Source organism: Amphiura filiformis, chromosome 9 (genome assembly GCF_039555335.1).
Source record: "Amphiura filiformis chromosome 9, Afil_fr2py, whole genome shotgun sequence".
In the NCBI taxonomy this organism is placed as follows: Eukaryota; Metazoa; Echinodermata; class Ophiuroidea; order Amphilepidida; family Amphiuridae; genus Amphiura; species Amphiura filiformis.
This window is the reverse complement of record NC_092636.1, coordinates 11,602,361-11,626,117: the sequence shown is the minus strand read 5'-3', so window position 1 is coordinate 11,626,117 and position 23,757 is coordinate 11,602,361. Positions and strand designations below refer to the sequence as shown.

General features: G+C 37.9%; 1 protein-coding gene across 1 annotated transcript in view; it reads right to left on the bottom strand.

The window, feature by feature from the left end:
• Positions 1 to 1,123: 1,123 nt before the first annotated feature.
• LOC140160626 (phosphatidylinositol 3,4,5-trisphosphate 3-phosphatase TPTE2-like) overlaps positions 1,124 to 23,757 on the bottom strand; it is a 95,394-nt gene continuing 72,760 nt past the window's right edge. The window contains exons 16-17 of the mRNA XM_072183877.1: positions 5,157 to 5,227; positions 1,124 to 4,309 (exon numbers count right to left, since the gene is read on the bottom strand). Coding sequence (XP_072039978.1) covers positions 4,192 to 4,309; positions 5,157 to 5,227 — 189 coding nt within the window. The 3' untranslated portion in view covers positions 1,124 to 4,191. The remainder of the gene's footprint in view (positions 4,310 to 5,156; positions 5,228 to 23,757) is intronic.

Below are 23,757 nucleotides of genomic sequence, written 5' to 3'. Positions count from 1 at the left end.
TATCCGGTTATTCCAGTTGAAATCCATACACCCTCTATGGAAGACATGAACTTATAATGTATGCTTTCACACATACAGGAGTGTGAGTTTCAAATGGGGTGACCTGAACGGGTGACCCCATTTGAAATCTACACCCCTTGTGTTGGAGATTAAGGTCATGTCTTCCATAGGGGGTGTATGGATTTCAACTGGAATAACCCAATTTGGAGCAGACGACACTGAATGTGCAATTCCATTTGAAATCTACACCCCTTGTGTTGGAGATTAAGGTCATGTCTTCCATAGGGGGTGTATGGATTTCAACTGGAATAACCCCTTGCAACTACACTGTTTACCAGGAAACTTCTGCATTGCTGATGCATATATGCTCTGTTCATTACGTAAAAATCCCTGGGAACATGCCAGGTCTGCGCAGCTTGGTTAGCCAATGATAGGGTTCCATCAGCCAACCAGAACCCCACTTCCAAGTTTACACAATGCAGACATTCACTGTAATCATGACGCAGTGCAGTCCATTCAATAAAATATTGTCTGATCAACCTATTTGATCATGGTGCATTTGTTATGTGTGTGCGACAAACTGTCACAGTAGATTGCAATCATGCTTTTGTTGAATGCATTTGAGTAATCCACCATATTTACGGTATGATACGTCATATGTACAACCTCTATTGAATATTCAATCCAAATCAATGTTTTGCTAACTGCAGCTACAGATAAATAATTTAACAACTGAATATTCAGTTAATTGATTTGAATTTTCAATCATTTTATGAAAAATTAATCAAAATGAGCAATTTTCAATCTTTTAGCAATTGGAAGTTGGGGACAAATCTTTTCCAAATGAATACTAACAGTTTTAGGATTCAGTTATTTTCATTGTTTTTCAATCTTCTTCCCACTGTATATAGTTGGGAACAAATCCTTTCCAGATTTCATAAAAATGGTGCCCTCTATTTTGGTCAATGTCAATAGTTAAAAGCTTAAGTCAGCATCTTTCACATTTAAAAAGTGCCCCTTTAAGGCCATCTTAATTCAATAGTTCGTCTCAAAGTCACTGCACGCATTAGTAAAATCGCCAGCTTTTTGCGTGTTATTCTTTTTTTTTTTTTTTTTTTTTTTTTTTTTCTAATCCACCACACCAAAATTTCACCTCTGACCTCAAGAGACACCAAAATAGCCAAAATCGTAAGTCGCAATAAAATTCTTCATCTTGACCACAGTAAAACCTCCTTGAGAGATGAAAAGGTGGTCTATGTTTGTCAAAAAGCTCGTCCCACAGATAAAAAAAATTACAGTAAAAAAAAATGTCTGAAAAACAGCATTCGTTTTTTAACTTGGGGAAGGGTTTTGAGACAAACTATTAAATTAAGATGGCCTAATTATCATATGAAATAGTTCAGCTTAATAAAAGCTTAATTCAGCATCTTTCATGTAAACATTTAAAAAGTTCCCCTCTAAGCACTGGCAACTTTACACTTTAGTCATAAAGCCATTAATATCCTCGGCCACAAATAGAAATAATTGATAAGGTATAATCAAATCTTAATTTGCATATAATAAAATATATGTACAATATATGCTAATAAAATGTATGAATATAATTTTGAAGTTCATTACGGATGGAGTTTTATTAGATAAACTTATTTAAATATCTATATATTATATCATTGATATAATATATTATTATTTTAATTTCTCATAAATACTTTTATAATCATAATATAATATATATATATTATTTTAAATTCTTTTTAACCCCCTGAGCACTACCTGCCGATCTAATATTGCCTCTGATTGGTCAATTACGTGATATCTTCACTTTAATCACCAATCAGAATAGAGCTTTGCAAATATTTCATCCCATTTTTTTTGCATGGTGAAATTATTCTAACAATGTTGCTGATTGGTCCAATTGATAATGAAAACTTCTTTTGACCAATCGACAGGTAGTTCTCATGGGAGATAAAAAGACTTTGGTAGTCACTGTGATACCTTAGGGAACAAACCAAAGCAATCAATGAAGTCCTGTAAACAAAACTAGCCTGTTGGGAGAAAAGGAGGGGGGGGGGGGGTAAAATATAGAGCATGTTTCTTGCGTTACTCTAATTGCAAATCATCACTGTTATATTTGACACATATTAAGTGTCATTATAGATGAACAAGTAGGGTTCAACAAATTTGTAACAAAACTAGTTACATGTACACAGGGCTTCATTGGTGTGTTTGCTTATTCTTCCCTTAAGGGGGTACTACACCCCTCGATAAATTTGTGTCTATTTTTGCATATTTCTCAAAACTAATAACACAGTGGTAACAAAATTTATGTATATTATTGGGGCAAGGAATCCAATTACTACACTGGAATTTCAGTGACCCAAGACAAGCGGTTCGTTATTTATGATAAGAAATAAGGTACCGATAGGATGTACCTCATTTCTTATCATAAATAACGAACCGCTTGTCTCGAGTCAGTGTAGTAATTGGATTCCTTGCCCCAATAATATACATAACTTTTGTTACCAGTGTGTTATTATTTTTTGAGAAAAATACAAAAATAGTCACAAATTTACCACAGGGGTGTAGTACCCCCTTAAACAGTTTGGTATGATTTCCTTTTCTGGTGGATCTCTATTTCTGGGGATTTTATCATGTGAAAATGGTTTGTTATTGCCTGATTTTTTGTGTTTGTTCATAGTGCTCAAAGATTTTCAAAGAAAACCCAATTTCCTACCCTTTATGGGCATTTTATAGAAAAATTTGCATTCCTTTTGAGCAATTTTCACCAGTATCTGGAAGCCTCCTATATACCTTTTTAGGAGGATGTTTACGAAAAACAGCTATCATACAAAACTATCGAAATATGTTCAACCAATCAATTTCTGGCAATTTGAACTGCAAATTCAACCACGCGGTGGAAACCATGTTCAAATATGCTGCATCAATTAAGAGCAATTCACCTAGGTTTCATTATCATTGAGGTATAGGACTTTTTATTTTTGCGGAGAAGAGTAGGTAGGGCAACTACTTGATTATATTTCTACATATTCAAACTACATACTCTGAAAATTTTAGAAAATTCGCATGAGTCCGTTTTTTTTAATCACATTTTTGTTCCTAAAATGGGGGTTATAGCGCCCTCAACGGGCACTCTCTCCATAGGGCTACATGTAAATGACCAGTTATAGACAAATGGCCCTAAAATAAAACGGACTCGTGCAAATTTCCTCAAATTTTGCATATGATGTAGATTTAACATCTGGAATGTAATGCAAGTGATGTCGTTGCTGCTCTTCTAAATTCATTTTTAAAATGTCCGTCCCAGACCAAGATGAACGCAGTAAACAAATTGGTGTGAATAACACCAAACCACATGTTATTTGAACATACTGTCATCACATGACATCTTAAATAATTTCCTAAGATTTCCAATCAACTGCTGAGGTCTATATTAGGGGGCTGGCATTTTCTTCGGAAGGGGGTGGTCCCAAATATACTAGGGGGTCATAAAAATGTTTGGAATGAAAAATAGGGGGGTCATAAAATGTTTGATGACCAAAATGTAGGGAGTCACAATTTCAATACAATTTTAGCCTGTTTAGGGGGTAAGGTGTATCGGTGGTGGGGGGTCATAAATTTTTTAGGGGGGGTCGCAATTTTATCGACGCCAGCTTTTTGTAACTTTGGGACCCCCTTCCGAAGAAAATGTCAGCTTCCTATAAGACTAGTCCTGCATTTATATGTATGATCATATGTGCCCATCCACCACAAACTGGTCGTAAGGTCGGCATTTTCCATTTTGAGATACAATCAAAAACAGTATATGGATTTCTATGTAAAATATATTAGGAATTTGACCTTTGATGAACCATAACTTCACTTCCAGATGTCCGATGAAGCTGGTTGAGGGGTCATTTTAAAACTGCATGTGCACTCGTTCAAAATCTGCAATAAACAGAAAATGACCTAGGGCCGACTTTACTACTACTTCGTGGTGGATGGTCACATATATAGGCACATCAAAATCCAAGTATTTTGGCCCGACAGATTGAGGGTACAGTATAAGATGCTTTTGAAGTTCATAAATGAATCATCCTGCATCAAGATATGCCCATATATACATGCATGGATTGTAAGTAACCATGTAGAAAGGAAAGTCATGTATCAAATCCAATTCACATAATCAAAGTGTTATGCCATACTTTCCTCTATGTTGATAAATGTAACCTCTACAGCAAAATTGTCACTGTACACTTTGCCAGGCTTCATCTTGTGTGGATTATCCAATTCATTTCTTTCAAGGTACAGTCTGTGGAGGAGATCAATTCAACAAAGAAAATGTATTCAAAAAGTGTGACGGTCCATATTTGTACTCCTCATCCCAGGTGGGGGGAGGAGTGGGTGGAAGGTGGATTATATTATGTGCCCTCAATCTTAAGCTTTGTCTCCCCCCCCCGGCACCCCCTTACCACCCAGTTAAAATGAAATATTGGAATACCAACTGTTGCACCACAAATGACCAATACAAGCAAATGTTTGGATATTGTCCCCTAGTCCCCTGAAAAAATATGATGCCGCCGCTGTCGATCCTCATCGTGCATTGCATTGCCCAGGATTTAAACTATGTCAAAATGCTGAATAAAACCAGAAACATGGCATAATTTTAGTTTTTAAGATTTTTATACAGCCAGGCACGTAGCCAGGGGGTGCAATATGATTTTCAGGGTAAAAATGTTAAAATGTACCCAACAAGGTCTAAATTATAAAGACACATTAGCAAAAGAACCACTTTTCCTTGTCAAACTGTTCACAATAGCACCAAAAAGTCAATATATAGGGGGTTAAGTCCACTTTTTGGATGTGATTATTTGGGGTCCACATTTTGTGCATTCCACACCCTCCCCCCCCCAATAAAAATGCTGGCTATATAGCTTATATAACGAGCCCCATTCACACACCGTGACACTTCTCATATAGCATAATTTGGTTTTTAAGATTTTGATATAGCCAAGTGCATAACCAAGGGGAGTGATGCGTTACCGTGGAAAGGTGACATTTTTACCATGCAAAGGGGACCTTTTTAGTTGATTTGGATCCTCCGCAGTTAAGTTGCCACTCCCCCCTGGCTACATTCCTGGTCAGATATCTTTCCTTACCTGTTGCCTCTGATGAAACCAGTATTAAACCAGAAGAAAAATGCACAGTTATCGTACGCCTTGGGTACAAACTGAAATAAAAATAGAAATATGCATACCATTTAGTATTATTATTGCATCTAACTTAAGAGAGGAATCTTTTCCCTTGTTTATGAGTAGACATGAATAACAACATACAGGGTGTCCCTGAATGAACTGTATCATCACAATGAAGCAGTCAATTGTCAAAATGCAAAAACTTTGTGACAGCTGTTTTATTCCTCAACAACATTAACTGTTTGGGCATTAATACTCAAAAATAAGAGTTTCCAATATACAGTTCTTTCAGGATCACCCTGTATGTGACATGATTTGATCCATTGGGAATTTGCTCAGTACCTAATAATTAAAAAGCGTAGTGATTTATAGTGCGCTACGCACATGCAGGCATAACACAAGACAAGACGTTGATCTACAAGCCTCAGCACACTTTACAGGTTGTCACTGAAGACTACGGCCCCACATCATTCTATAAACCATTTAACAACAACACAGGGCCGGGACTTTGCAGCTTCAAGAGCACACACCCTAGACATTCCATAATTGACCATCACAACCAGAATCAGCTCCCCGAGTACAATGAGACAATTAGCGGTAAGTTCCTTGTCCAGGGGAATTTCATGCTAACTCAATTTTTACCCAAGAGCATACTAAACCATCGACAGGGTTCGGCCTAATATAAGCTTTTAACCCTAACACCCAAAAATCTTACAAAATCTTACGATGAAAAAATATGCGCATGCATGAATCCCAGGGTCTGCGATGACGCAATCAGCCTAAGTGTCATATGCAAGACGGAATTGCTGGCCGGGCAGCAATAACCCGTGTAGCTACGGACCGTGATCGTGTGGTTGGCATGCGAGGGTCAAAGGTTCGAATCCGGGGTGCCAAGTCAAAATTCTTCTTCTCCTTGACTTTTTCGGATCTTCTTTGACTTCCGATCCCAAAAAGCAGGGTCCAGTGTTAGGGTTAACTAAGATGTATTTTTCCAGATTAGAGCCTACTATAACCCTAACACCCAAAAATCTTACAAAATCTTACGATGAAAAAATATGCGATGCATGAATCCCAGGGTCTCATGATGGCGCAATCAGCCTAAGTGTCATATATGCGACGGAATTGCTGGCGGGCAGCAATAACCCGATGTAGCTACCGGACCGTGATCGTGTGGTTGGCATGCGAGGGGTCAAAGGTTCGAATCCCGGGGGTGCCAAGTCAAAAATTCTTCTTCTCCTTGACTTTTTCGGATCTTCTTTGACTTCCGATCCCAAAAAGCAGGGTCCAGTGTTAGGGTTAATGTAATCCTCCCCTCCCATACCTCCACTCCTAAAAGTAGGACTACATACTTGTAAAGTCTTCTTAAACTTTTTTCTTACATCTCTGTCATTAACTAACAAATATAAAAACCAAATTAAATCGCAGTACTAAATGTGGAGATATGGTCTGGCGCCCCCTCCTGTTAGCGGATTTTCCCATCCTGAGCGGTGCTCCCTGATAAGGTGGAATCAAGTTAGTTGACGGAGAAAGAGCTGTGAAATAAAAGGATTACAAGTCTTGATATTAGATCTGAAGTAAGTGTCTCATCATTGAGCTCATTCTTCCCCGTTGTGTCCCACAAACGCAACATATGGTGGAGAATCCGGGTAGAGATCTGAGTAAGTTATTGTGAAAACGGATCAAACATAACTTTTCGCAAACATCTTAACATTGGGCTAATCCCTTTGATACCCACACCCCCATTGATGAAGATTTTGGAATTCCAGCTAAGTTCAAAAGTTTAACAAATTTCAGATCCAACCATTTTCATTCATAAATGTAGAAAAGGGGGAAAAGTGGAATTTGGGAATTCCAAGCAAGTATTTCTCATATGAAGCCAAGTTTGCGTAAAATGCAACTGGATATAATTTCAACCAGAATTCGGCATCCAACTAGCAAACATTTCTAGTTGGATTTTGAATTGGAAACCATCTATCATTTTAATAGTTTTATCCGCTTTAGTGCACTCATTATGTTATTTATTGGTGTTCTAATATCTGCAGATAAAATTGTCCTGGCTAGCTGATTTTGTAACACTTGCAGCCTTGTTTGAAATTCACAAGCAAATTACTCCATACAGAACTGCCAAAATCAAATTGAGGCATAACAATACATGTACAAGTGCATTTGATAACATAACAATAGTTTGACGAGGTAGGAAGTGTTTAACACGCCTAATGACACCAATTTTTTAGAAACATTCTAACATAAATAATCTACATGAGCTTACCAAGAAAGTTTAGCAATGGTATACATTTTCGGACAAATGACCTGTTGGACTGAAAGCCTTTCGGCCAAATGACCCTTTGGAGAAAAAACCTTTGGTCAAATTAGTTGAAATTACCTTTGGAATAAAAACTGTAGGAAAAAAAAACACTTCAGAAAATTGCCATGTTCCTGTGAATCTTCCACAGGGAGTGTGTGGATGTTAAATGGAATAAGATCTTGCTCCAGATACAAACTGACAAGATCTATTTTGAGCATTTATTATTTATTAACTGTGTAAGAAGACAATGTACTCTGAGTCAATAGTGCCAAAGGTGTAAATATTTCCCCTTTTTATGATTTAGTACTAGAATTGGCAACACATACAATATATCAACTTTAAAATGTAATATAAGACTATAATTAGCGCACACAGCCCTGCATCCTGGGGGTCACTCGCCTATATATATATTATAAGGGATACCCTCACTCATTAATCAACCCTCCAATCATGCTCAAATGACCAAGTGGTAGCAAATTACCTAAATGACTGTGAACAGTTAATACTCTAAAATTGTAATATTCCCTGCAAAGATGCGTAACATCAGTAGATACCCCGGGGTAGATACAATACTGTATGCTCAAAATCTGTTTTATGAAAACAGATGTGTAGCACTTTTATATTCAAGTGACACCCCCCAGATTTGCATCCTGATAGATGATGGCATAAAAGATAAACCATGTATTGAAAAACCACAGCCAATCAGAGGACTACAGCTCAGCATAGATGCAAACATTTAACCAAATATGGTAAGGGACAGCTACACCACACCCATATGCTAAATGTGATGATTTTAAAAGTTGAGGCAAAATGTAACCAAATATGGCCAGGAATCAGAGATACCACAGCCAATCAGAGTGATGGTTGCCTAATTGTGATAATTTTAGAAGTTGAGACAAACATGTAACCAAATATGGCAAGAAACAGATACATCACAGCCAATCAGAGATTTGGTCACCTCATTTTAGCCCGACATCATACTTTGGCATGGCTTTAATGTGAAAAGTTGACTTTGTACCACATTACTTGTCTTCATAATACAATTGGAGAGTAAATTTTTTAAGTTATGGCATTGGTGTTAAGCCAACTGTAAATGCAAAGATCTTCAGTTTTTCAGTCTGATTTTGAATTTTGAATTTCCTGAACTATTTATAGTTATTCATACAGTCTTCAAACCCAAGAAGACAACACACTGATGAGATCTGGTATTACGAGGTATTCAGAATATATTTAACTACACTTTGTTTTCAAGAAGGCTACGCATTGAAGAGACCTGGTGTTACAAGATATTCAGAATTAACTTGACATCATAAAGGTAAGTGTTCACCCAATTTTCTATCTATTTCTAAAAGACCATTAAGAGATTATCTGTATAGAAAACTGTTTTGGCTCAATTCAGCTTGTCCCCCAAAAATGGTGCAACCAAAAATGGCTGATATGTATTTATAATATTTTGCAGTCAACCTTTGACGAGCGCGTATTTTAAGCGTACATCGCTGATTGGCTGCTGAGGCAACCTGCTGATGCAGAGTAGAAATTTATGAATGAACTTTGTACCATAGTTCCAACTTTGCAACATCACGGTAGTACGCGCTTATCAAAGGTTTACTGCAAAATAGTATAAAAGTTGTATGTTGTGCAATTTCATGGTTTAGTATATATTCAGCTTTCTGATACTGTTTGTTTTATCCAATTTGTTGGTATCGTTGGTGAGATATGTTGTTCGAATATGATCATCCAAAATATATTTTGTGTCACTTTGGGCATGTCTGTTAGGGCAATGCACAAGAATGCAGACAATGTACTACAAGATAGCAAAAGAATTACGGTACCAGTTATGCTCAGTGGCGGCGCCAAGGGGGAGGGGCTGGGGGCAAGGAGGGCATTTGCCCCCCCCAAAAAATGTTTTTTGCCCCCCAGTTTTGAGGCAAAACCCCAAAAATTACATAAATTTCGCTTTTTGCGCTTTTGCCCCCCCAGAAATTAACTTTGCCCCCCCCTCGAAATTCTATACGTCAAATTTAGCGGCCAATACCTGTACCCTTTGGCTCTTATTTAAGACCTCATGTGATCAGCGTTCGAAATAGATCGAGCCGGTTCGCCGGCCACTGGCATATAACTTTTTGGCCGTGCCAGTAACTTTTCTGACGAGCAGTCTAGTTGCCAGCCCGGCTGGCCGGTAACTTTTTAAAGCTCAAGGTATTTGTTTTTAAATATTAAAACACATGATTCATGAATGCATCATCAATCTGTCATCTTTTATTAAATCACTAACAATGCATGGTATTAAATAAATCTAATTTTGATCCCAAAAAATTCCTGATCTTGCAAGAAACCTATCAATGGTTCAACCATAATTGTTCATAATTGTTTCGACCAGCCTAAATTCATAAGTTAGTACCAACGTATTTAGCATGTTTGAGACAGGTTACAACTTGTGTTATCGCAAAAAACAACCATGTTGGAGCACCATTTTATCCTGTACCGCCTTAAAAATGCCTTGTTTCAAAATTTGTAGGTAGCAGAACTATATAGCAATAACTGATATAGGCCTAAGCAATTATTTCAGCCGATAATCGAGACATTTTGACTAATTAAGAATTAATTAAGACATAATTGCACATTTTATGCCCAAATTTTTGTAATATTGCCTTGAAAATGCTAATGTATCCATTTACTATTTTGGTGATTTTCTGTGGTGTAGACAAATTTTGCATTTTGATATTCATCGGTTGTTTGATGGGATCATTTATTAGTTTTTCAAACAAAACATCATGTACAACCAAATTTTAGGCCTGAACAGTTAAATGTGATATCATGCTAATGTATTCAGATGCTTTTGAGTCATTCTCAACTTTAATTTTCACTTCTTTTACAAAATTATTCACTTTTATAGCATTTTTAAAGCTTTTTCGGATATAAACTGTATCTATTATTGACAAAATTGGTGGCGCTATTTAGTTACTGGAAATTACTATTTCAAGCTTTTAATACAAACAACTCCTTTTATTGTTTGATAAAATATGTTTATAAAATTTCCTTGTTGCTTGTTTCACCTATTCCAGCTGTTTTAATGGCAGTATTAATCACCTACCCCTTGCAAATAAAGAAAATATGATTTAGGATAAATAGTGCCATCTATAGTTAATAATGAAGCCAATTCTATATACATCAAACAATAGATGTCCTTTTTGAAACCACCAACAGGATGTCATTACTAGGTTTTTCGTTTTTGCAATACATTTTCTAAAAAAAGCTTTTTTTTGCATGTCCTGTTTAAATGATCTAAAAAGTTTTTCACCCAGACCTGTAACTTTTCAGAGTTACAGGCCCGGCTGGCCTGTAACTTTTTGAGGTATATCACCTAACATTGCATGTGTTGAAATCGGTTGAGGAATAAAGAAATTTAAAATAAAATAGAGCGTAGTATATAAAAGTACTCTGCTGGGTTTCGAACCAGGGAACATGGAGTCCATTATTTGGGCATCCAAATATTTACCGCTGTACATCAGAAATCCACGGTGTTATTTGCAATCTTATTTCTCACTCACTCGTTGATGCTATTTTTGGAATTAATTGACATCATCCAAATAAAGTAATATCAACCTTTATGTACCAACTTAAACATTTTGTGAACGTTGTGAGTATTTTTTCAAGGTAAATAACCAACATTGGACAATTGACAATGAGGTCCGTATGCCCAAAACAAGTTAGAACAGGTCAAATGTTAAACCTGGTCTAATCATGGCATGGAGGATAGAATTAGGAAGGGATCCTTTTACTATTTTATTTTCTTCCTTTACTCCTAACAAAGTCGAAAAAGTTGAACTGCAGCCATCTAATATTAAGCTGCATGTATTTGCCCTTTTAACTGGATCTAAAATAACATAGAATAAGGTATATAAATATACCAAGAAGTTCCTTCTCTGTAAGACTAATCTCCATGGCTAGTCTAAAGTTAGACCTGGTCTAACTTATGTTGTGCATACGGGCCTGAAAGTTTGTTTATAGGGAAAAAACGAATATGCATTTCAACATGTACAATATATGACTAGACGTAAACCAAGCAAATTTCATGAAATTTTCAGACAAGCTAAGATATTTTTTATTATGGCACCATTTCTGAGTTTGGCACTTTTTCTTGCTTGCATGGATATGAACATTTAAATTTTGATTGTGACATGCACTGTTTTTTTTTTTTTTTCATTTTCCCAGCTACTTTGAGCATGTTTGTAATTTTTTATTCCACATATAATTTAACTTTTGCACAATTTGTTACACAAATTTTAATATCTTATCCGTGGGCATGGTATGCAATTTAAGCAGGAAAGGACATGTGTCTTCTATTTCTGGGGCTATTTTGCTAAAACGTGTTTGTCGGCTAAATTTTCATTGTGTTATGTAACACCATGCTCAGATATCAGGGCTTGATTTAAGGGGTTTGATATAAGGGGTGTCATTTCCATCCCATGTGCACAATTTTGCTCAGGAGGGGGGAAAATGTCTAAAACTTTTGTTTTGATATATTATTGGCAATAACACAAGTGTGACACTTATGGCAATACTATCAATTATTGGCTTTCTTGACTCATTCCCTATAAGATAAACGTATTAATATTAAGAAGTACACTGCAGTTTTTTACTTAAAAATGGCTAAAACTGAAATAGGATGGCTCCTACCATCCCACTTGCCTTGAACATGTTAAAGATGTTCTGAAATTATCCAAAACCTACCACAAATAACTGAAAATGGCAAAAATAGAACATTTCAGAGTTTTGAATGCATTGTTAGATCATTTCCCTAACCACAAGCATTTACTTCAGTCTCACAGGCTTAATGTCTATTAAAAAAAATTAAAAAAAAGCGTAGTGATTTATAGTGCGCTACGCACAGGCACAACGCCTAGACGTTGATCCCCAAGCCTCAGCACACTTTACAGGTTGTCGCTGACCACTATAGCCCCACATCATTCCATAAACCATTAAACAACAATTCAGGGACTTTGCTGCTTCAAGAGCGCACACCCTAGACATTCCACAAATAACCATCGCAACCAGGATCAGCTCGAGTTTCGTACGGGTTACAATGAGACAAATTAGCAGTGAGTTCCTTGTCCAGGGGAATTTCAAGCTATCTCAATTTTTCCACGAGAGCGTACTAGGCACCGCCAGGGTTTGAACCCGCAACCTCTCGCACCATAGTCGAGACATGGCTGTTTCTGTTCATCAGACAATTACAATTATTTTCCAATATCGTTGTTTTCTGTGGTTAAAATACCATTGTGAACATCAAAATTTCAATTTTCTCAGGTTCTAAAAGTGACATTGATAAAATAAATGTTAAAACATCACCTGACCCACTTGACCCACCCTGACACCATTTGACCCACCCTGTTACCACCTGACCCACCCTGACATCACCACCCTGACACCACTTGACCTATCCTGCCACACATGACCCACCCTGACACACTTTGGCACCTCGGACCCTCCTTGGCACACACTGACACCCCCTTGACCTCACACTGTGACCCCTGTTACCCACCAAGCTTTTTTTTTTGAAGAACCCCATAAATTATGCAAACAATTATGCAAATTACATCTTTAGTATACATATTCTTTGCCACAAATCCTATCAGCAAAATAACCCATAGACCCCCTTCCTTCCATCAGCACCTTACACCTGCACCTTACGGATCGTCAGATATCTTGCTCGTATCTAATACTGTTGTATCTCTCATTTTTTACTTTTTCAAGATATTTGTCATACCGTATTGTTTGTAATAAACGCTCCCCCTCTAATAAACGCCCCCCTCCAATTTTTCTGTAAAAAATTGACAAAAACGCGAACATTTCCATGACATATTGTGTAGGTAAGCTTAATATTTGCATCAGTCATCAGTCACGATCGCTAAATTGAATGGACAAAACCTATTATAACTCAACTCCCATCCATTTCATTGCCTAATTATGGTAGAATTTCACTAATTCATGCACTTAAAGGTGTAATTTTGTTGTATTTCCCACGAAAATATCATTTCCGTGGGCGCCGCCATCATGTATAGTGTAAATCCCTCCTTTTAATAGGAGCACCATCCGGAAATTGAACACGATTTTTAAGCTTTTTTCACTGACAATTCACTTCTAATAAACGCCCCCCTTTTAGAAAAATGCAACGCCCCTGGGGTGTTTATTACAAACAATACGGTATGCATTGTTATTGTTATGTACTACTAATATATCAAATTTCAAAACTAAATCCTTGGTCCTCTCCTGTTTATAATATTCACTGATGACATCTCTCATAGGCTGACAAATACTTCAATCATATATGCTGACGATGTTACCCTGATGACCTTTATCGAGTCTAGAGAGGACAGACAAGCTGCTGCTGCATCTCTCAACAAAGACCTACTAGAGATCGAAACATGGGCCTCTACATAGAACGTACTTTTCGGAGCAGCTAAATGCCAATCAATCACAGTTTCCAACTGCAGAGATTCTGCTGGCAATCATCCTAGCCTCCAATTCTTTGGTTTAAAGCTCCCAGAGGCAGATAGTGTCAAACTCCTTGGTCTCACCCTCAGCAGAGAATTATCTTGGAATCCTGTTATACTCCATCTTAGATCTGACCATACTCTTATAAATTATGGCTCTCTGAGCTGGCACCAAGTAGGGTGCAGCACGGCAGTCCGCTCCATTATTATTATTATTATTATAACCAAGATGGCAAAGACAGCGGCCCAGTGCACTGGTCTCCTCCGCCGTGCTGCACCCTACTTGGTGCCAGCTCAGAGAGCCATAATTTATAAGAGTATGGTCAGATCTAAGATGGAGTATGCTAGCACAGCATGGCATGGAGCAACTTCTACATCACTGTCAAAACTAGATGCAGTCCAGAGGCGTGCTGCTCGTGATCATCGATCTCTCTGGAGAAGAACTTTCCTCTCTTCAAATTCAGCCTTTGGCTCACTGTAGAACTCATCCTGAATTACTATGCCAACTACTTCCGGACCAGCTCCAGACTAACCCTCGCTTCTTCGCCGCTCAGTTAGATCTCACGACCTTGCAGTTCAAATTCCAAGATCTAACCTTGTTAGTCATGAGCGGTCTTTCATTCCATCTACAGCCCGCACATGGAATGCTCTCCCGCCTTACATTCCTGGAATTGTGAAACAGACCAGCTTCAAAAAGGAGGGTAATAGATATCTAGGCGCCAACCCGTCAGCTTTATCGTAATGATAACAGCTGTTAATGCCTTGATATAAAATCACTTGTCTTGACATAAATTTTTTTTAATGGTCTCATAGGTAATATAATCATGTTATATGGTGGATTTCACACACTGTCTTATCTGCGCCGTATCTCTAACATTGTTTAATTCGATCACTGTATTATCACAAAAACATTTTCACATACTGTCATATCTGTGTCGTATTTGCAAAATTGGGACAAGATCACCCACAACTGAATTTCACATACTGTTGCAACACTAATACGAATTTCACATATTCCTCACCACTTGACCCACCCTGATAACACCATGTGACCCACCCTGATACCATTTGACCCACACTCCTTGACCCACTGACATCCCTTGCATGGCATTTACCCTCTGACCCACCCTGACAACCAATTGACCCAACCTTACTTCACTTGACTTACCCTGACTTTCTTGACCCACCCTGACAGCCCTTGATCCACCCTGACACCACATGACCCACCCTAATATGATTTGACCCACCCTGAAACCTCTTGACAAATCCTGACACTCCTTGACCCACTGACCCCTAATTTTCTCCACCTGATTTCATCACCACTTGACCCACCCTGACACCATGTTACCCACCCTGACACCACATTACCCACCCTGAGACCACTTGACCCAATGACACACCGTGATTCACCCCCTAACACTCCTTTCCCCATTTGACCCACCCTGACACCATTTGATCCACCAACACTCCTTGACCCTAGACACCCTACTATGATTTGACCAACCCTGACACCCATTGAACCCTGATACCCCTTGACCCAGCCTGACACCCCATTGACCCACCCTTGACTTGTCCTGACCCCTTGAGCCAACATGACACCCCTTGATCCACTCCCAACATTCCTTGACCCCCTGACCTCCTTTGCATGACACTGACCCTCTGACCCATCCTGACACCCAATTGACCCACCCTGACACCATTTGACCCACCTTGACAACACTCGACTTACCCTGACCTCATTGACCCACCCTAACAGCCCTTGATCCACCATGACATCACTTGAGCCACCATGACACCTCTGACACCAATTGACTCACCCTGATACCACATGACCCACCCTAACATAACTCACCTTGACACCTTCTGACCCATCCTAACACTCCTTGACCCACTGATCCCCATTTTTTCCACCAGGTTTCCTCACCACTTAACCCACCCTGACACCATGTTACCCACCCTGACACCACTTGACCCAATGACACCCCTTGATCCACCCCTAACACTCCTTGCCCTTGTGTTTTGTGTCCTCATCTGTTGGATTCACCATTATCCACTACTCCTTGCCCCATTTGACCCACCTTTAAACCATTTCACCCACCAACACTCCTTGACCCCAAGACACCCCTTGAAAAACCGACACCCCTTAAACCCTGATACCCCTTGACCCACCCTGACACCCCACTGACCCACCCTAACACCACTTGACTCACCCTGACACCATGTGACCCAACCTCACATCACTTGACTTACCCTGACCTGCTTGACCCACCTTGACACCACTTGACCCACCCTGATACCACATGACCCACCCTAACATAACTCACCTTGACACCTTCTGACCCATCCTAACACTCCTTGATCCACTGATCCCCATTTTTTCCACCAGGTTTCCTCGCCACTTGACCCACCCTGATACCATGGATTACAAGTGGCCTAATAAAATCGATTAAAACTAAAGACAGACTCTATAAAAAATATATCTCTAAGCCCACTGTGGAGAATAAATTGAAATATAATAAATATAGAAACTACTTAAACTCACTGCTTCGTACCTCAAAGAAACTGCACATCACATCAGAAATTGAATTTCACAGTCATAACATGAAAAAAATGTGGCAAACACTAAATAAACTCTTAGGTAGGAATAAAAAAACGAAATTTCCTGATTTCTTTACTGATACCGTTAAGGGTCATAAAGTCACTAATAATAAAGACATTGCATTGATATTTAATGAATTTTTCACAAATATTGGACCATTATTGGCAGAAAAATTCGAACCCGATAATAATTCCCGTCAACCTTCAATGACTTTTCAAAAACAAAAGCCTCTTCCTTTCTCCAACATCAATTGAGGAAATTATCAAGCTCTCTTCCAAAATCAACAACACCTATAGCTCTGGTGTAGACGGAATAAGCTCCAATCTTCTAAAATCAATCATCTTCGAAATAAGTATTCCTCTCACCCACATCTTCAAGTCATCTTTATCATCCGGTTTTGTACCCTCAAAACTAAAAATTGCTAAAGTCACACCCATTTTTAAAGCAGACGATTGTCACAATTTCTCTAATTATAGGCCTATATCAATTCTACCATCAATATCAAAACTTCTTGAAAAAGTTATTTATAATCGTATTTTAAATTTTATTTCACTTCATGATATTCTAAGTCCTCATCAGTTTGGTTTCCGCCACAAAGATCCAATATATGGCCATTAATGAGCTTTATTGCAAAATTGCAGAAAACCTTGATAAAAAGCATCATGTTGCAGGCATTTTCTTGACCTCAGTAAGGCATTCGATACCTTAAACCACAACATCCTCTTGAACAAACTCGATCATTATGGTATCAGAGGTCTGGCCAATATATGGATTCGAAATTATCTCAGTGATAGGAAACAATGTGTGGTATTTAATGAAGCAGTTTCTCCTCTCACGAATATCACCTGCGGAGTTCCACAGGGGTCAATACTTGGTCCCCTCCTCTTCTTCTTATATATTAATGACCTTCCCCTGTGTTCCAAAATCCCACATTTTATCCTTTTCGCAGATGATACCAACATACTTTTTTCGCATGAAGATCACCATCACCTCGAATCAATCATTAATGCTGAGCTTATTTTAATATCAAATTGGTTTAAATTAAATAAACTTTCACTAAACAAAAAAAAACTAATTATATGCTTTTTAAAAATAAATACAATAATAAATCTGAAATCAATATAAAAGTACTAATAGATAATACAGAATTAAATCTGGTTCATACTACCAAATTTCTAGGCCTACTTATTGATGATAACCTCAGCTGGAAATCACACACTACACACATCACTAAAATTGTGTCAAAATACAATGGTATTATACGTAAAGTCCGCCCTTTTCTACCGGAGGCCTCTTTGCAAACCTTATATAATACACTTGTGCTTCCCTATTTAACTTACTGTGCAATTGTCTGGGCAGATAAAAACAACGCCAATCTGGATTCTCTTTTCTCCTACAAAACGAGTTGTTAGGATGTGCACAAATTCTTTGTGGCTCGTCCACACTGACCCACTTTTCCACCAATTAAATGCCCTTAAGATCCATGACATATTCAAATTTCAAACAGCAATTTTTATGCATAAATCTCATTACAAAATGCTACCAAATGACCTCTACGACAACTTCTTTACTACTAATGACGACATCCATACACACGATACCAGACATTCTAAAGACATTCACATCCAATTATTTAATACGGTTTTTGCTAGCAACACCATCAAAACACATGGAGCTCTCCTCTGGAATGATCTTGACCAATCCCTTAAACTCCCCCGTCTCCTACAGTATTTAAAAAAACATTCAAACAAAACCTCATCAATGGATATTTACATGATGATGTTTAAAGTGCTTTCTCCTGCATGATGGATTTACATGCGCTGCTTTAGTTCACATTTTATGCTTCATTGATTTTTCGGACTTTATGTTGTCTGTCTATGGCATTCATAGAATTTGTAACCTTATAAATATCGAATATTGTATTTAAGCTATAGACTTATATAACTCACCTTGACACCTTCTGACCCATCCTAACACTCCTTGATCCACTGATCCCCATTTTTTCCACCAGGTTTCCTCGCCACTTGACCCACCCTGATACCATGGATTACAAGTGGCCTAATAAAATCGATTAAAACTAAAGACAGACTCTATAAAAAATATATCTCTAAGCCCACTGTGGAGAATAAATTGAAATATAATAAATATAGAAACTACTTAAACTCACTGCTTCGTACCTCAAAGAAACTGCACATCACATCCGAAATTGAATTTCACAGTCATAACATGAAAAAAATGTGGCAAACTCTAAATAAACTCTTAGGTAGGAATAAAAAAACGAAATTTCCTGATTTCTTTACTGATACCGTTAACGGTCATAAAGTCACTAATAATATGACACTGCATTGATATTTAATGAATTTTTCACAAATATTGGACCATTATTGGCAGAAAAATTCCGGAACCCGATAATAATTCCCCGTCAACCTTCAATGACTTTTCAAAAAACAAAAGCCTCTTCCTTTCTCCAACATCAATTGAGGAAATTATCAAGCTCTCTTCCAAAATCAACAACACCTATAGCTCTGGTGTAGACGGAATAAGCTCCAATCTTCTAAAATCAATCATCTTCGAATTAAGTATTCCTCTCACCCACATCTTCAATTCATCTTTATCATCCGTTATTGTACCCTCAAAACTAAAAATTGCTAAAGTCACACCCATTTTTAAAGCAGACGATTGTCACAATTTCTCTAATTATAGGCCTATATCAATTCTACCATCAATATCAAAACTTCTTGAAAAAGTTATTTATAATCGTATTTTAAATTTTATTTCACTTCATGATATTCTAAGTCCTCATCAGTTTGGTTTCCGGCCACAAAGATCCACGTATATGGCCATTAATGAGCTTTATTGCAAAATTGCAGAAAACCTTGATAAAAAAGCATCATGTTGCAGGCATTTTTCTTGACCTCAGTAAGGCATTCGATACCTTAAACCACAACATCCTCTTGAACAAACTCGATCATTATGGTATCAGAGGTCTGGCCAATATATGGATTCAAAATTATCTCAGTGATAGGAAACAATGTGTGGTATTTAATGAAGCAGTTTCTCCTCTCACGAATATCACCTGCGGAGTTCCACAGGGGTCAATTCTTGGTCCCTCCTCTTCTTATTATATATTAATGACCTTCCCTGTGTTCCAAAATCCCACATTTTATCCTTTTCGCAGATGATACCAACATACTTTTTTTCGCATGAAGATCACCATCACCTCGAATCAATCATTAATGCTGAGCTTATTTTAATATCAAATTGGTTTAAATTAAATAAACTTTCACTAAACATTAAAAAAACTAATTATATGCTTTTTAAAAATAAATACAATAATAAATCTGAAATCAATATAAAAGTACTAATAGATAATACAGAATTAAATCTGGTTCATACTACCAAATTTCTAGGCCTACTTATTGATGATAACCTCAGCTGGAAATCACACACTACACACATCACTAAAATTGTGTCAAAATATAATGGTATTATACGTAAAGTCCGCCCTTTTCTACCGGAGGCCTCTTTGCAAACCTTATATAATACACTTGTGCTTCCCTATTTAACTTACTGTGCAATTGTCTGGGCAGATAAAAACAACGCCAATCTGGATTCTCTTTTTCTCCTACAAAAACGAGTTGTTAGGATGTGCACAAATTCTTTGTGGCTCGTCCACACTGACCCACTTTTCCACCAATTAAATGCCCTTAAGATCCATGACATATTCAAATTTCAAACAGCAATTTTTATGCATAAATCTCATTACAAAATGCTACCAAATGACCTCTACGACAACTTCTTTACTACTAATGACGACATCCATACACACGATACCAGACATTCTAAAGACATTCACATCCAATTATTTAATACGGTTTTTGCTAGCAACACCATCAAAACACATGGTGCTCTCCTCTGGAATGATCTTGACCAATCCCTTAAACTCCCCCGTCTCCTACAGTATTTAAAAAAACATTCAAACAAAACCTCATCAATGGATATTTACATGATGTTTAAAGTGCTTTCTCCTGCATGATGGATTTACATGCGCTGCTTTAGTTCGCATTTTATGCTTCATTGATTTTTCGGACTTTATGTTGTCTGTCTATGGCATTCATAGAATTTGTAACCTTATAAATATCGAATATTGTATTTAAGCTATAGACTTGTCTGTAACCTTTCAAATGGGTGCCACAACTTTACACGCTTTGCGTTTCTGTGGCATCCACATCTCTCATACCACATTATTAAAATATTATTTTGTAATATTAATATTGATATCTCAATTGTAAATTATCTGGCATTGCATTATTACTAATTTATTACAAAATGTTTTTTTTTTCTATATCATGTTATTTATATGTATGTGTGTTGAGATGAAAATAAAACTGAACTGAACTGAACTGAACTGTTACCCACCCTGACACCACTTGACCCAATGACACCCCTTGATCCACCCCTAACACTCCTTGCCCTTGTGTTTTGTGTCCTCACCTGTTGGATTCACCATTATCCACTACTGTAACGGAACCCCCAGTAGGCACCTCAGTAGGCCTACTAATATTGAAAATCATTGTTTATTAATAAACTTCGGCAGCGCTCAGTGTTTTCCAGTATATTTATTATCTTTATTTCATTTGCTTAGGTATTGCGTGCTTGCTTTGCAGGCGCAGCGCGTACGCAAATTGCGCGACCGAAATTGCTTGCGCGATATCAAAAGAAAACGCCGTTTGTGTTTATTGGAACGGCTGAGTTGCGGCCCAGGCTTTGTACCGGGTGGACGTGTTTTTCATGTCTTGCAACTCGTACTTCGGCATGACATTCTGATAGATTCGCTGATCCTTTTAGGATCAGCTACGTGAGTGTTGTAATAATTCGTAATGATTCGTATTTAATATAATATCTGACTGGAAATGTGCTTATTAATTTATGTATGATTTTTGTATACTTTTGGATCACGGAGACTCAGTAAGCGTGGATTAATCTGAGTGAGTTCTCGATTATGACGTGATCAGGTTTTTGGCTTTTCTATTTTTAACTTCAGTCAGATAAAGTAAATCTGCATCATCGATAAAACATAAATCATTAATTTCTTTAGTTAATTCATCTCATTAATTGTCACGATTTTCTAATCAATACGCCGGCCTTATAAATAATATAATAAATGTATTTGAGAGATCGGCGATAGAGTCCGATACTCGAATTTTCGTCATCAATTTGAGCGTGGGAAATTACAGCAATCAGCTGTTTATTTCATTTGTAAACAAACCCACGATGATTTTATAAGTGAAGCTTTTATGCCGATGCACTCGTGACCTTTACAGGATGAAGTGACTGGTTTTAGTGATTAAATAATGTCGTTATTTTACTGATAATTTCAGTGATGAGATTGGAGTTGTAAACGTGATACGTGAATATTGTATATATTGTTGTGCATTGTGAAGCTTACAGTTTATGCTGGGAAACCAGTACAATATAATACTGTTCATTTTAAATGTTGTCATGAGTCACCTTTATTGATCTGATTTCTTTAATTAAGTTACTTAAATTAATTAATTCACAGTCCGTGGCAAATCACAATCAATCCTACAACCATTTCATAATTAACGACGACCAGGTATTTATGCTATTTATGATCCTGACATTTAGGCCTATATTTCACATGATCCTTTGGGACTATCATGCTACCATGATATACATAGTCCTTGATAATTTGTAGGCCAAGGCACATCCGTTTCACTACTCCTTGCCCCATTTGACCCACCCTTAAACCATTTCACCCACCAACACTCCTTGACCCCAATTAGACACCCCTTGAAAAACTGACACCCCTTAAACCCTGATACCCCTTGACCCACCCTGACACCCCACTGACCCACCCTAACATCACTTGACCCACCCTGACACCATGTGACCCAACCTCACATCACTTGACTTACCCTGACCCGCTTGACCCACCTTCAGTAGCGTAGCCAGCGGGGCAGGGGGGGGCAGAGTGCCCCCCCTGACAAAAAAATTAAAGAAAAAGTGCCCCTCTGACAAAAAAATGAAAGAGAAAATCAGGAGGGCAAAGGAAAAGAAAAAGGGCAAGGAGCCCCTTTTCTAGCAAAATTAAGGGCCAAAATAGTGTAAAATACAAAAATTTTCCGCGCTACGCGCGCACATTGTAACAATAAAGCCCTTTTAGCCGGATAATGGGCAAAAATAGTGTAAAACTAGATTTCGCGGTTCTCGGATCGGGCAGTTCTTGTAATAGGCCTATCTCTAATTGCAATAATGCCTTACCATAACTGATTATGTTAATGTTAAGGCCGTATAAAATTAATGTTTTGGTTCTCGCCCAGAGGATTTTCATGAATTGATGAGGGAGTGAGGTGTTTTTTTTTTTTTTTTTTTTCCCAATGTAAAATTAGCATTGTCAGTAGTTTTCGGTCTTCTCCAACAGTGCTCGAGGAAGCGATGAGGCCCTTTTTTTTTTTTTTCAAATGTGAGATTCTGAGGGATAAACCCCTAGAGTACCACAAAAGACTTGGAAGTGATGCTTGTTCTCTAATAAACTTATTTATATGTATGAAGATTTCATAAATCATTCCAAAGTCTAAAAATATTGAAAAATCTAAAAAAAAAAAAAAAAAAAAAAATCTGACAAATCCCAGAAATTGAGGAGGGAGGGGACCAGAACCAAAATATTAATTTTACACGGCCTAACCATTCTGGAGGACCACGGAAATAGTCATGTTCTACTGAAATAGGCCTATGCACTCGATTGGTCCGATGAGATGCACCTGGTAGTCACACTGTTAGGCCTAATGCTTTCAGTTGCACACACTGCTACCCGTTGCTACTCAGCGAAAGCGATCCGCGTGCCGCGATAAGCTGCGGACTCAGCATAAGCGCTCCTTTCGAGGCAATAGCGCGGACTCAGCGAAAGTGCTATGCGCGACGCGATAACGCACGGACGGACGGACACTCTGTAAATAGTATTATGATACCATTTTTTGCGCGCTACGCGCGCACATCATCCAAATAAGGCCCTTTTCGGGAAGCTCGAAGACATACAGTCTCTATGTATTGTATGATGCAACTGCAATTTTTTTTCGTCTGTGCCCCAAAAATTTTATTTTGCCCCCCCTGACCAAGAAAGCTGGCTACGCCCCTGCCCAC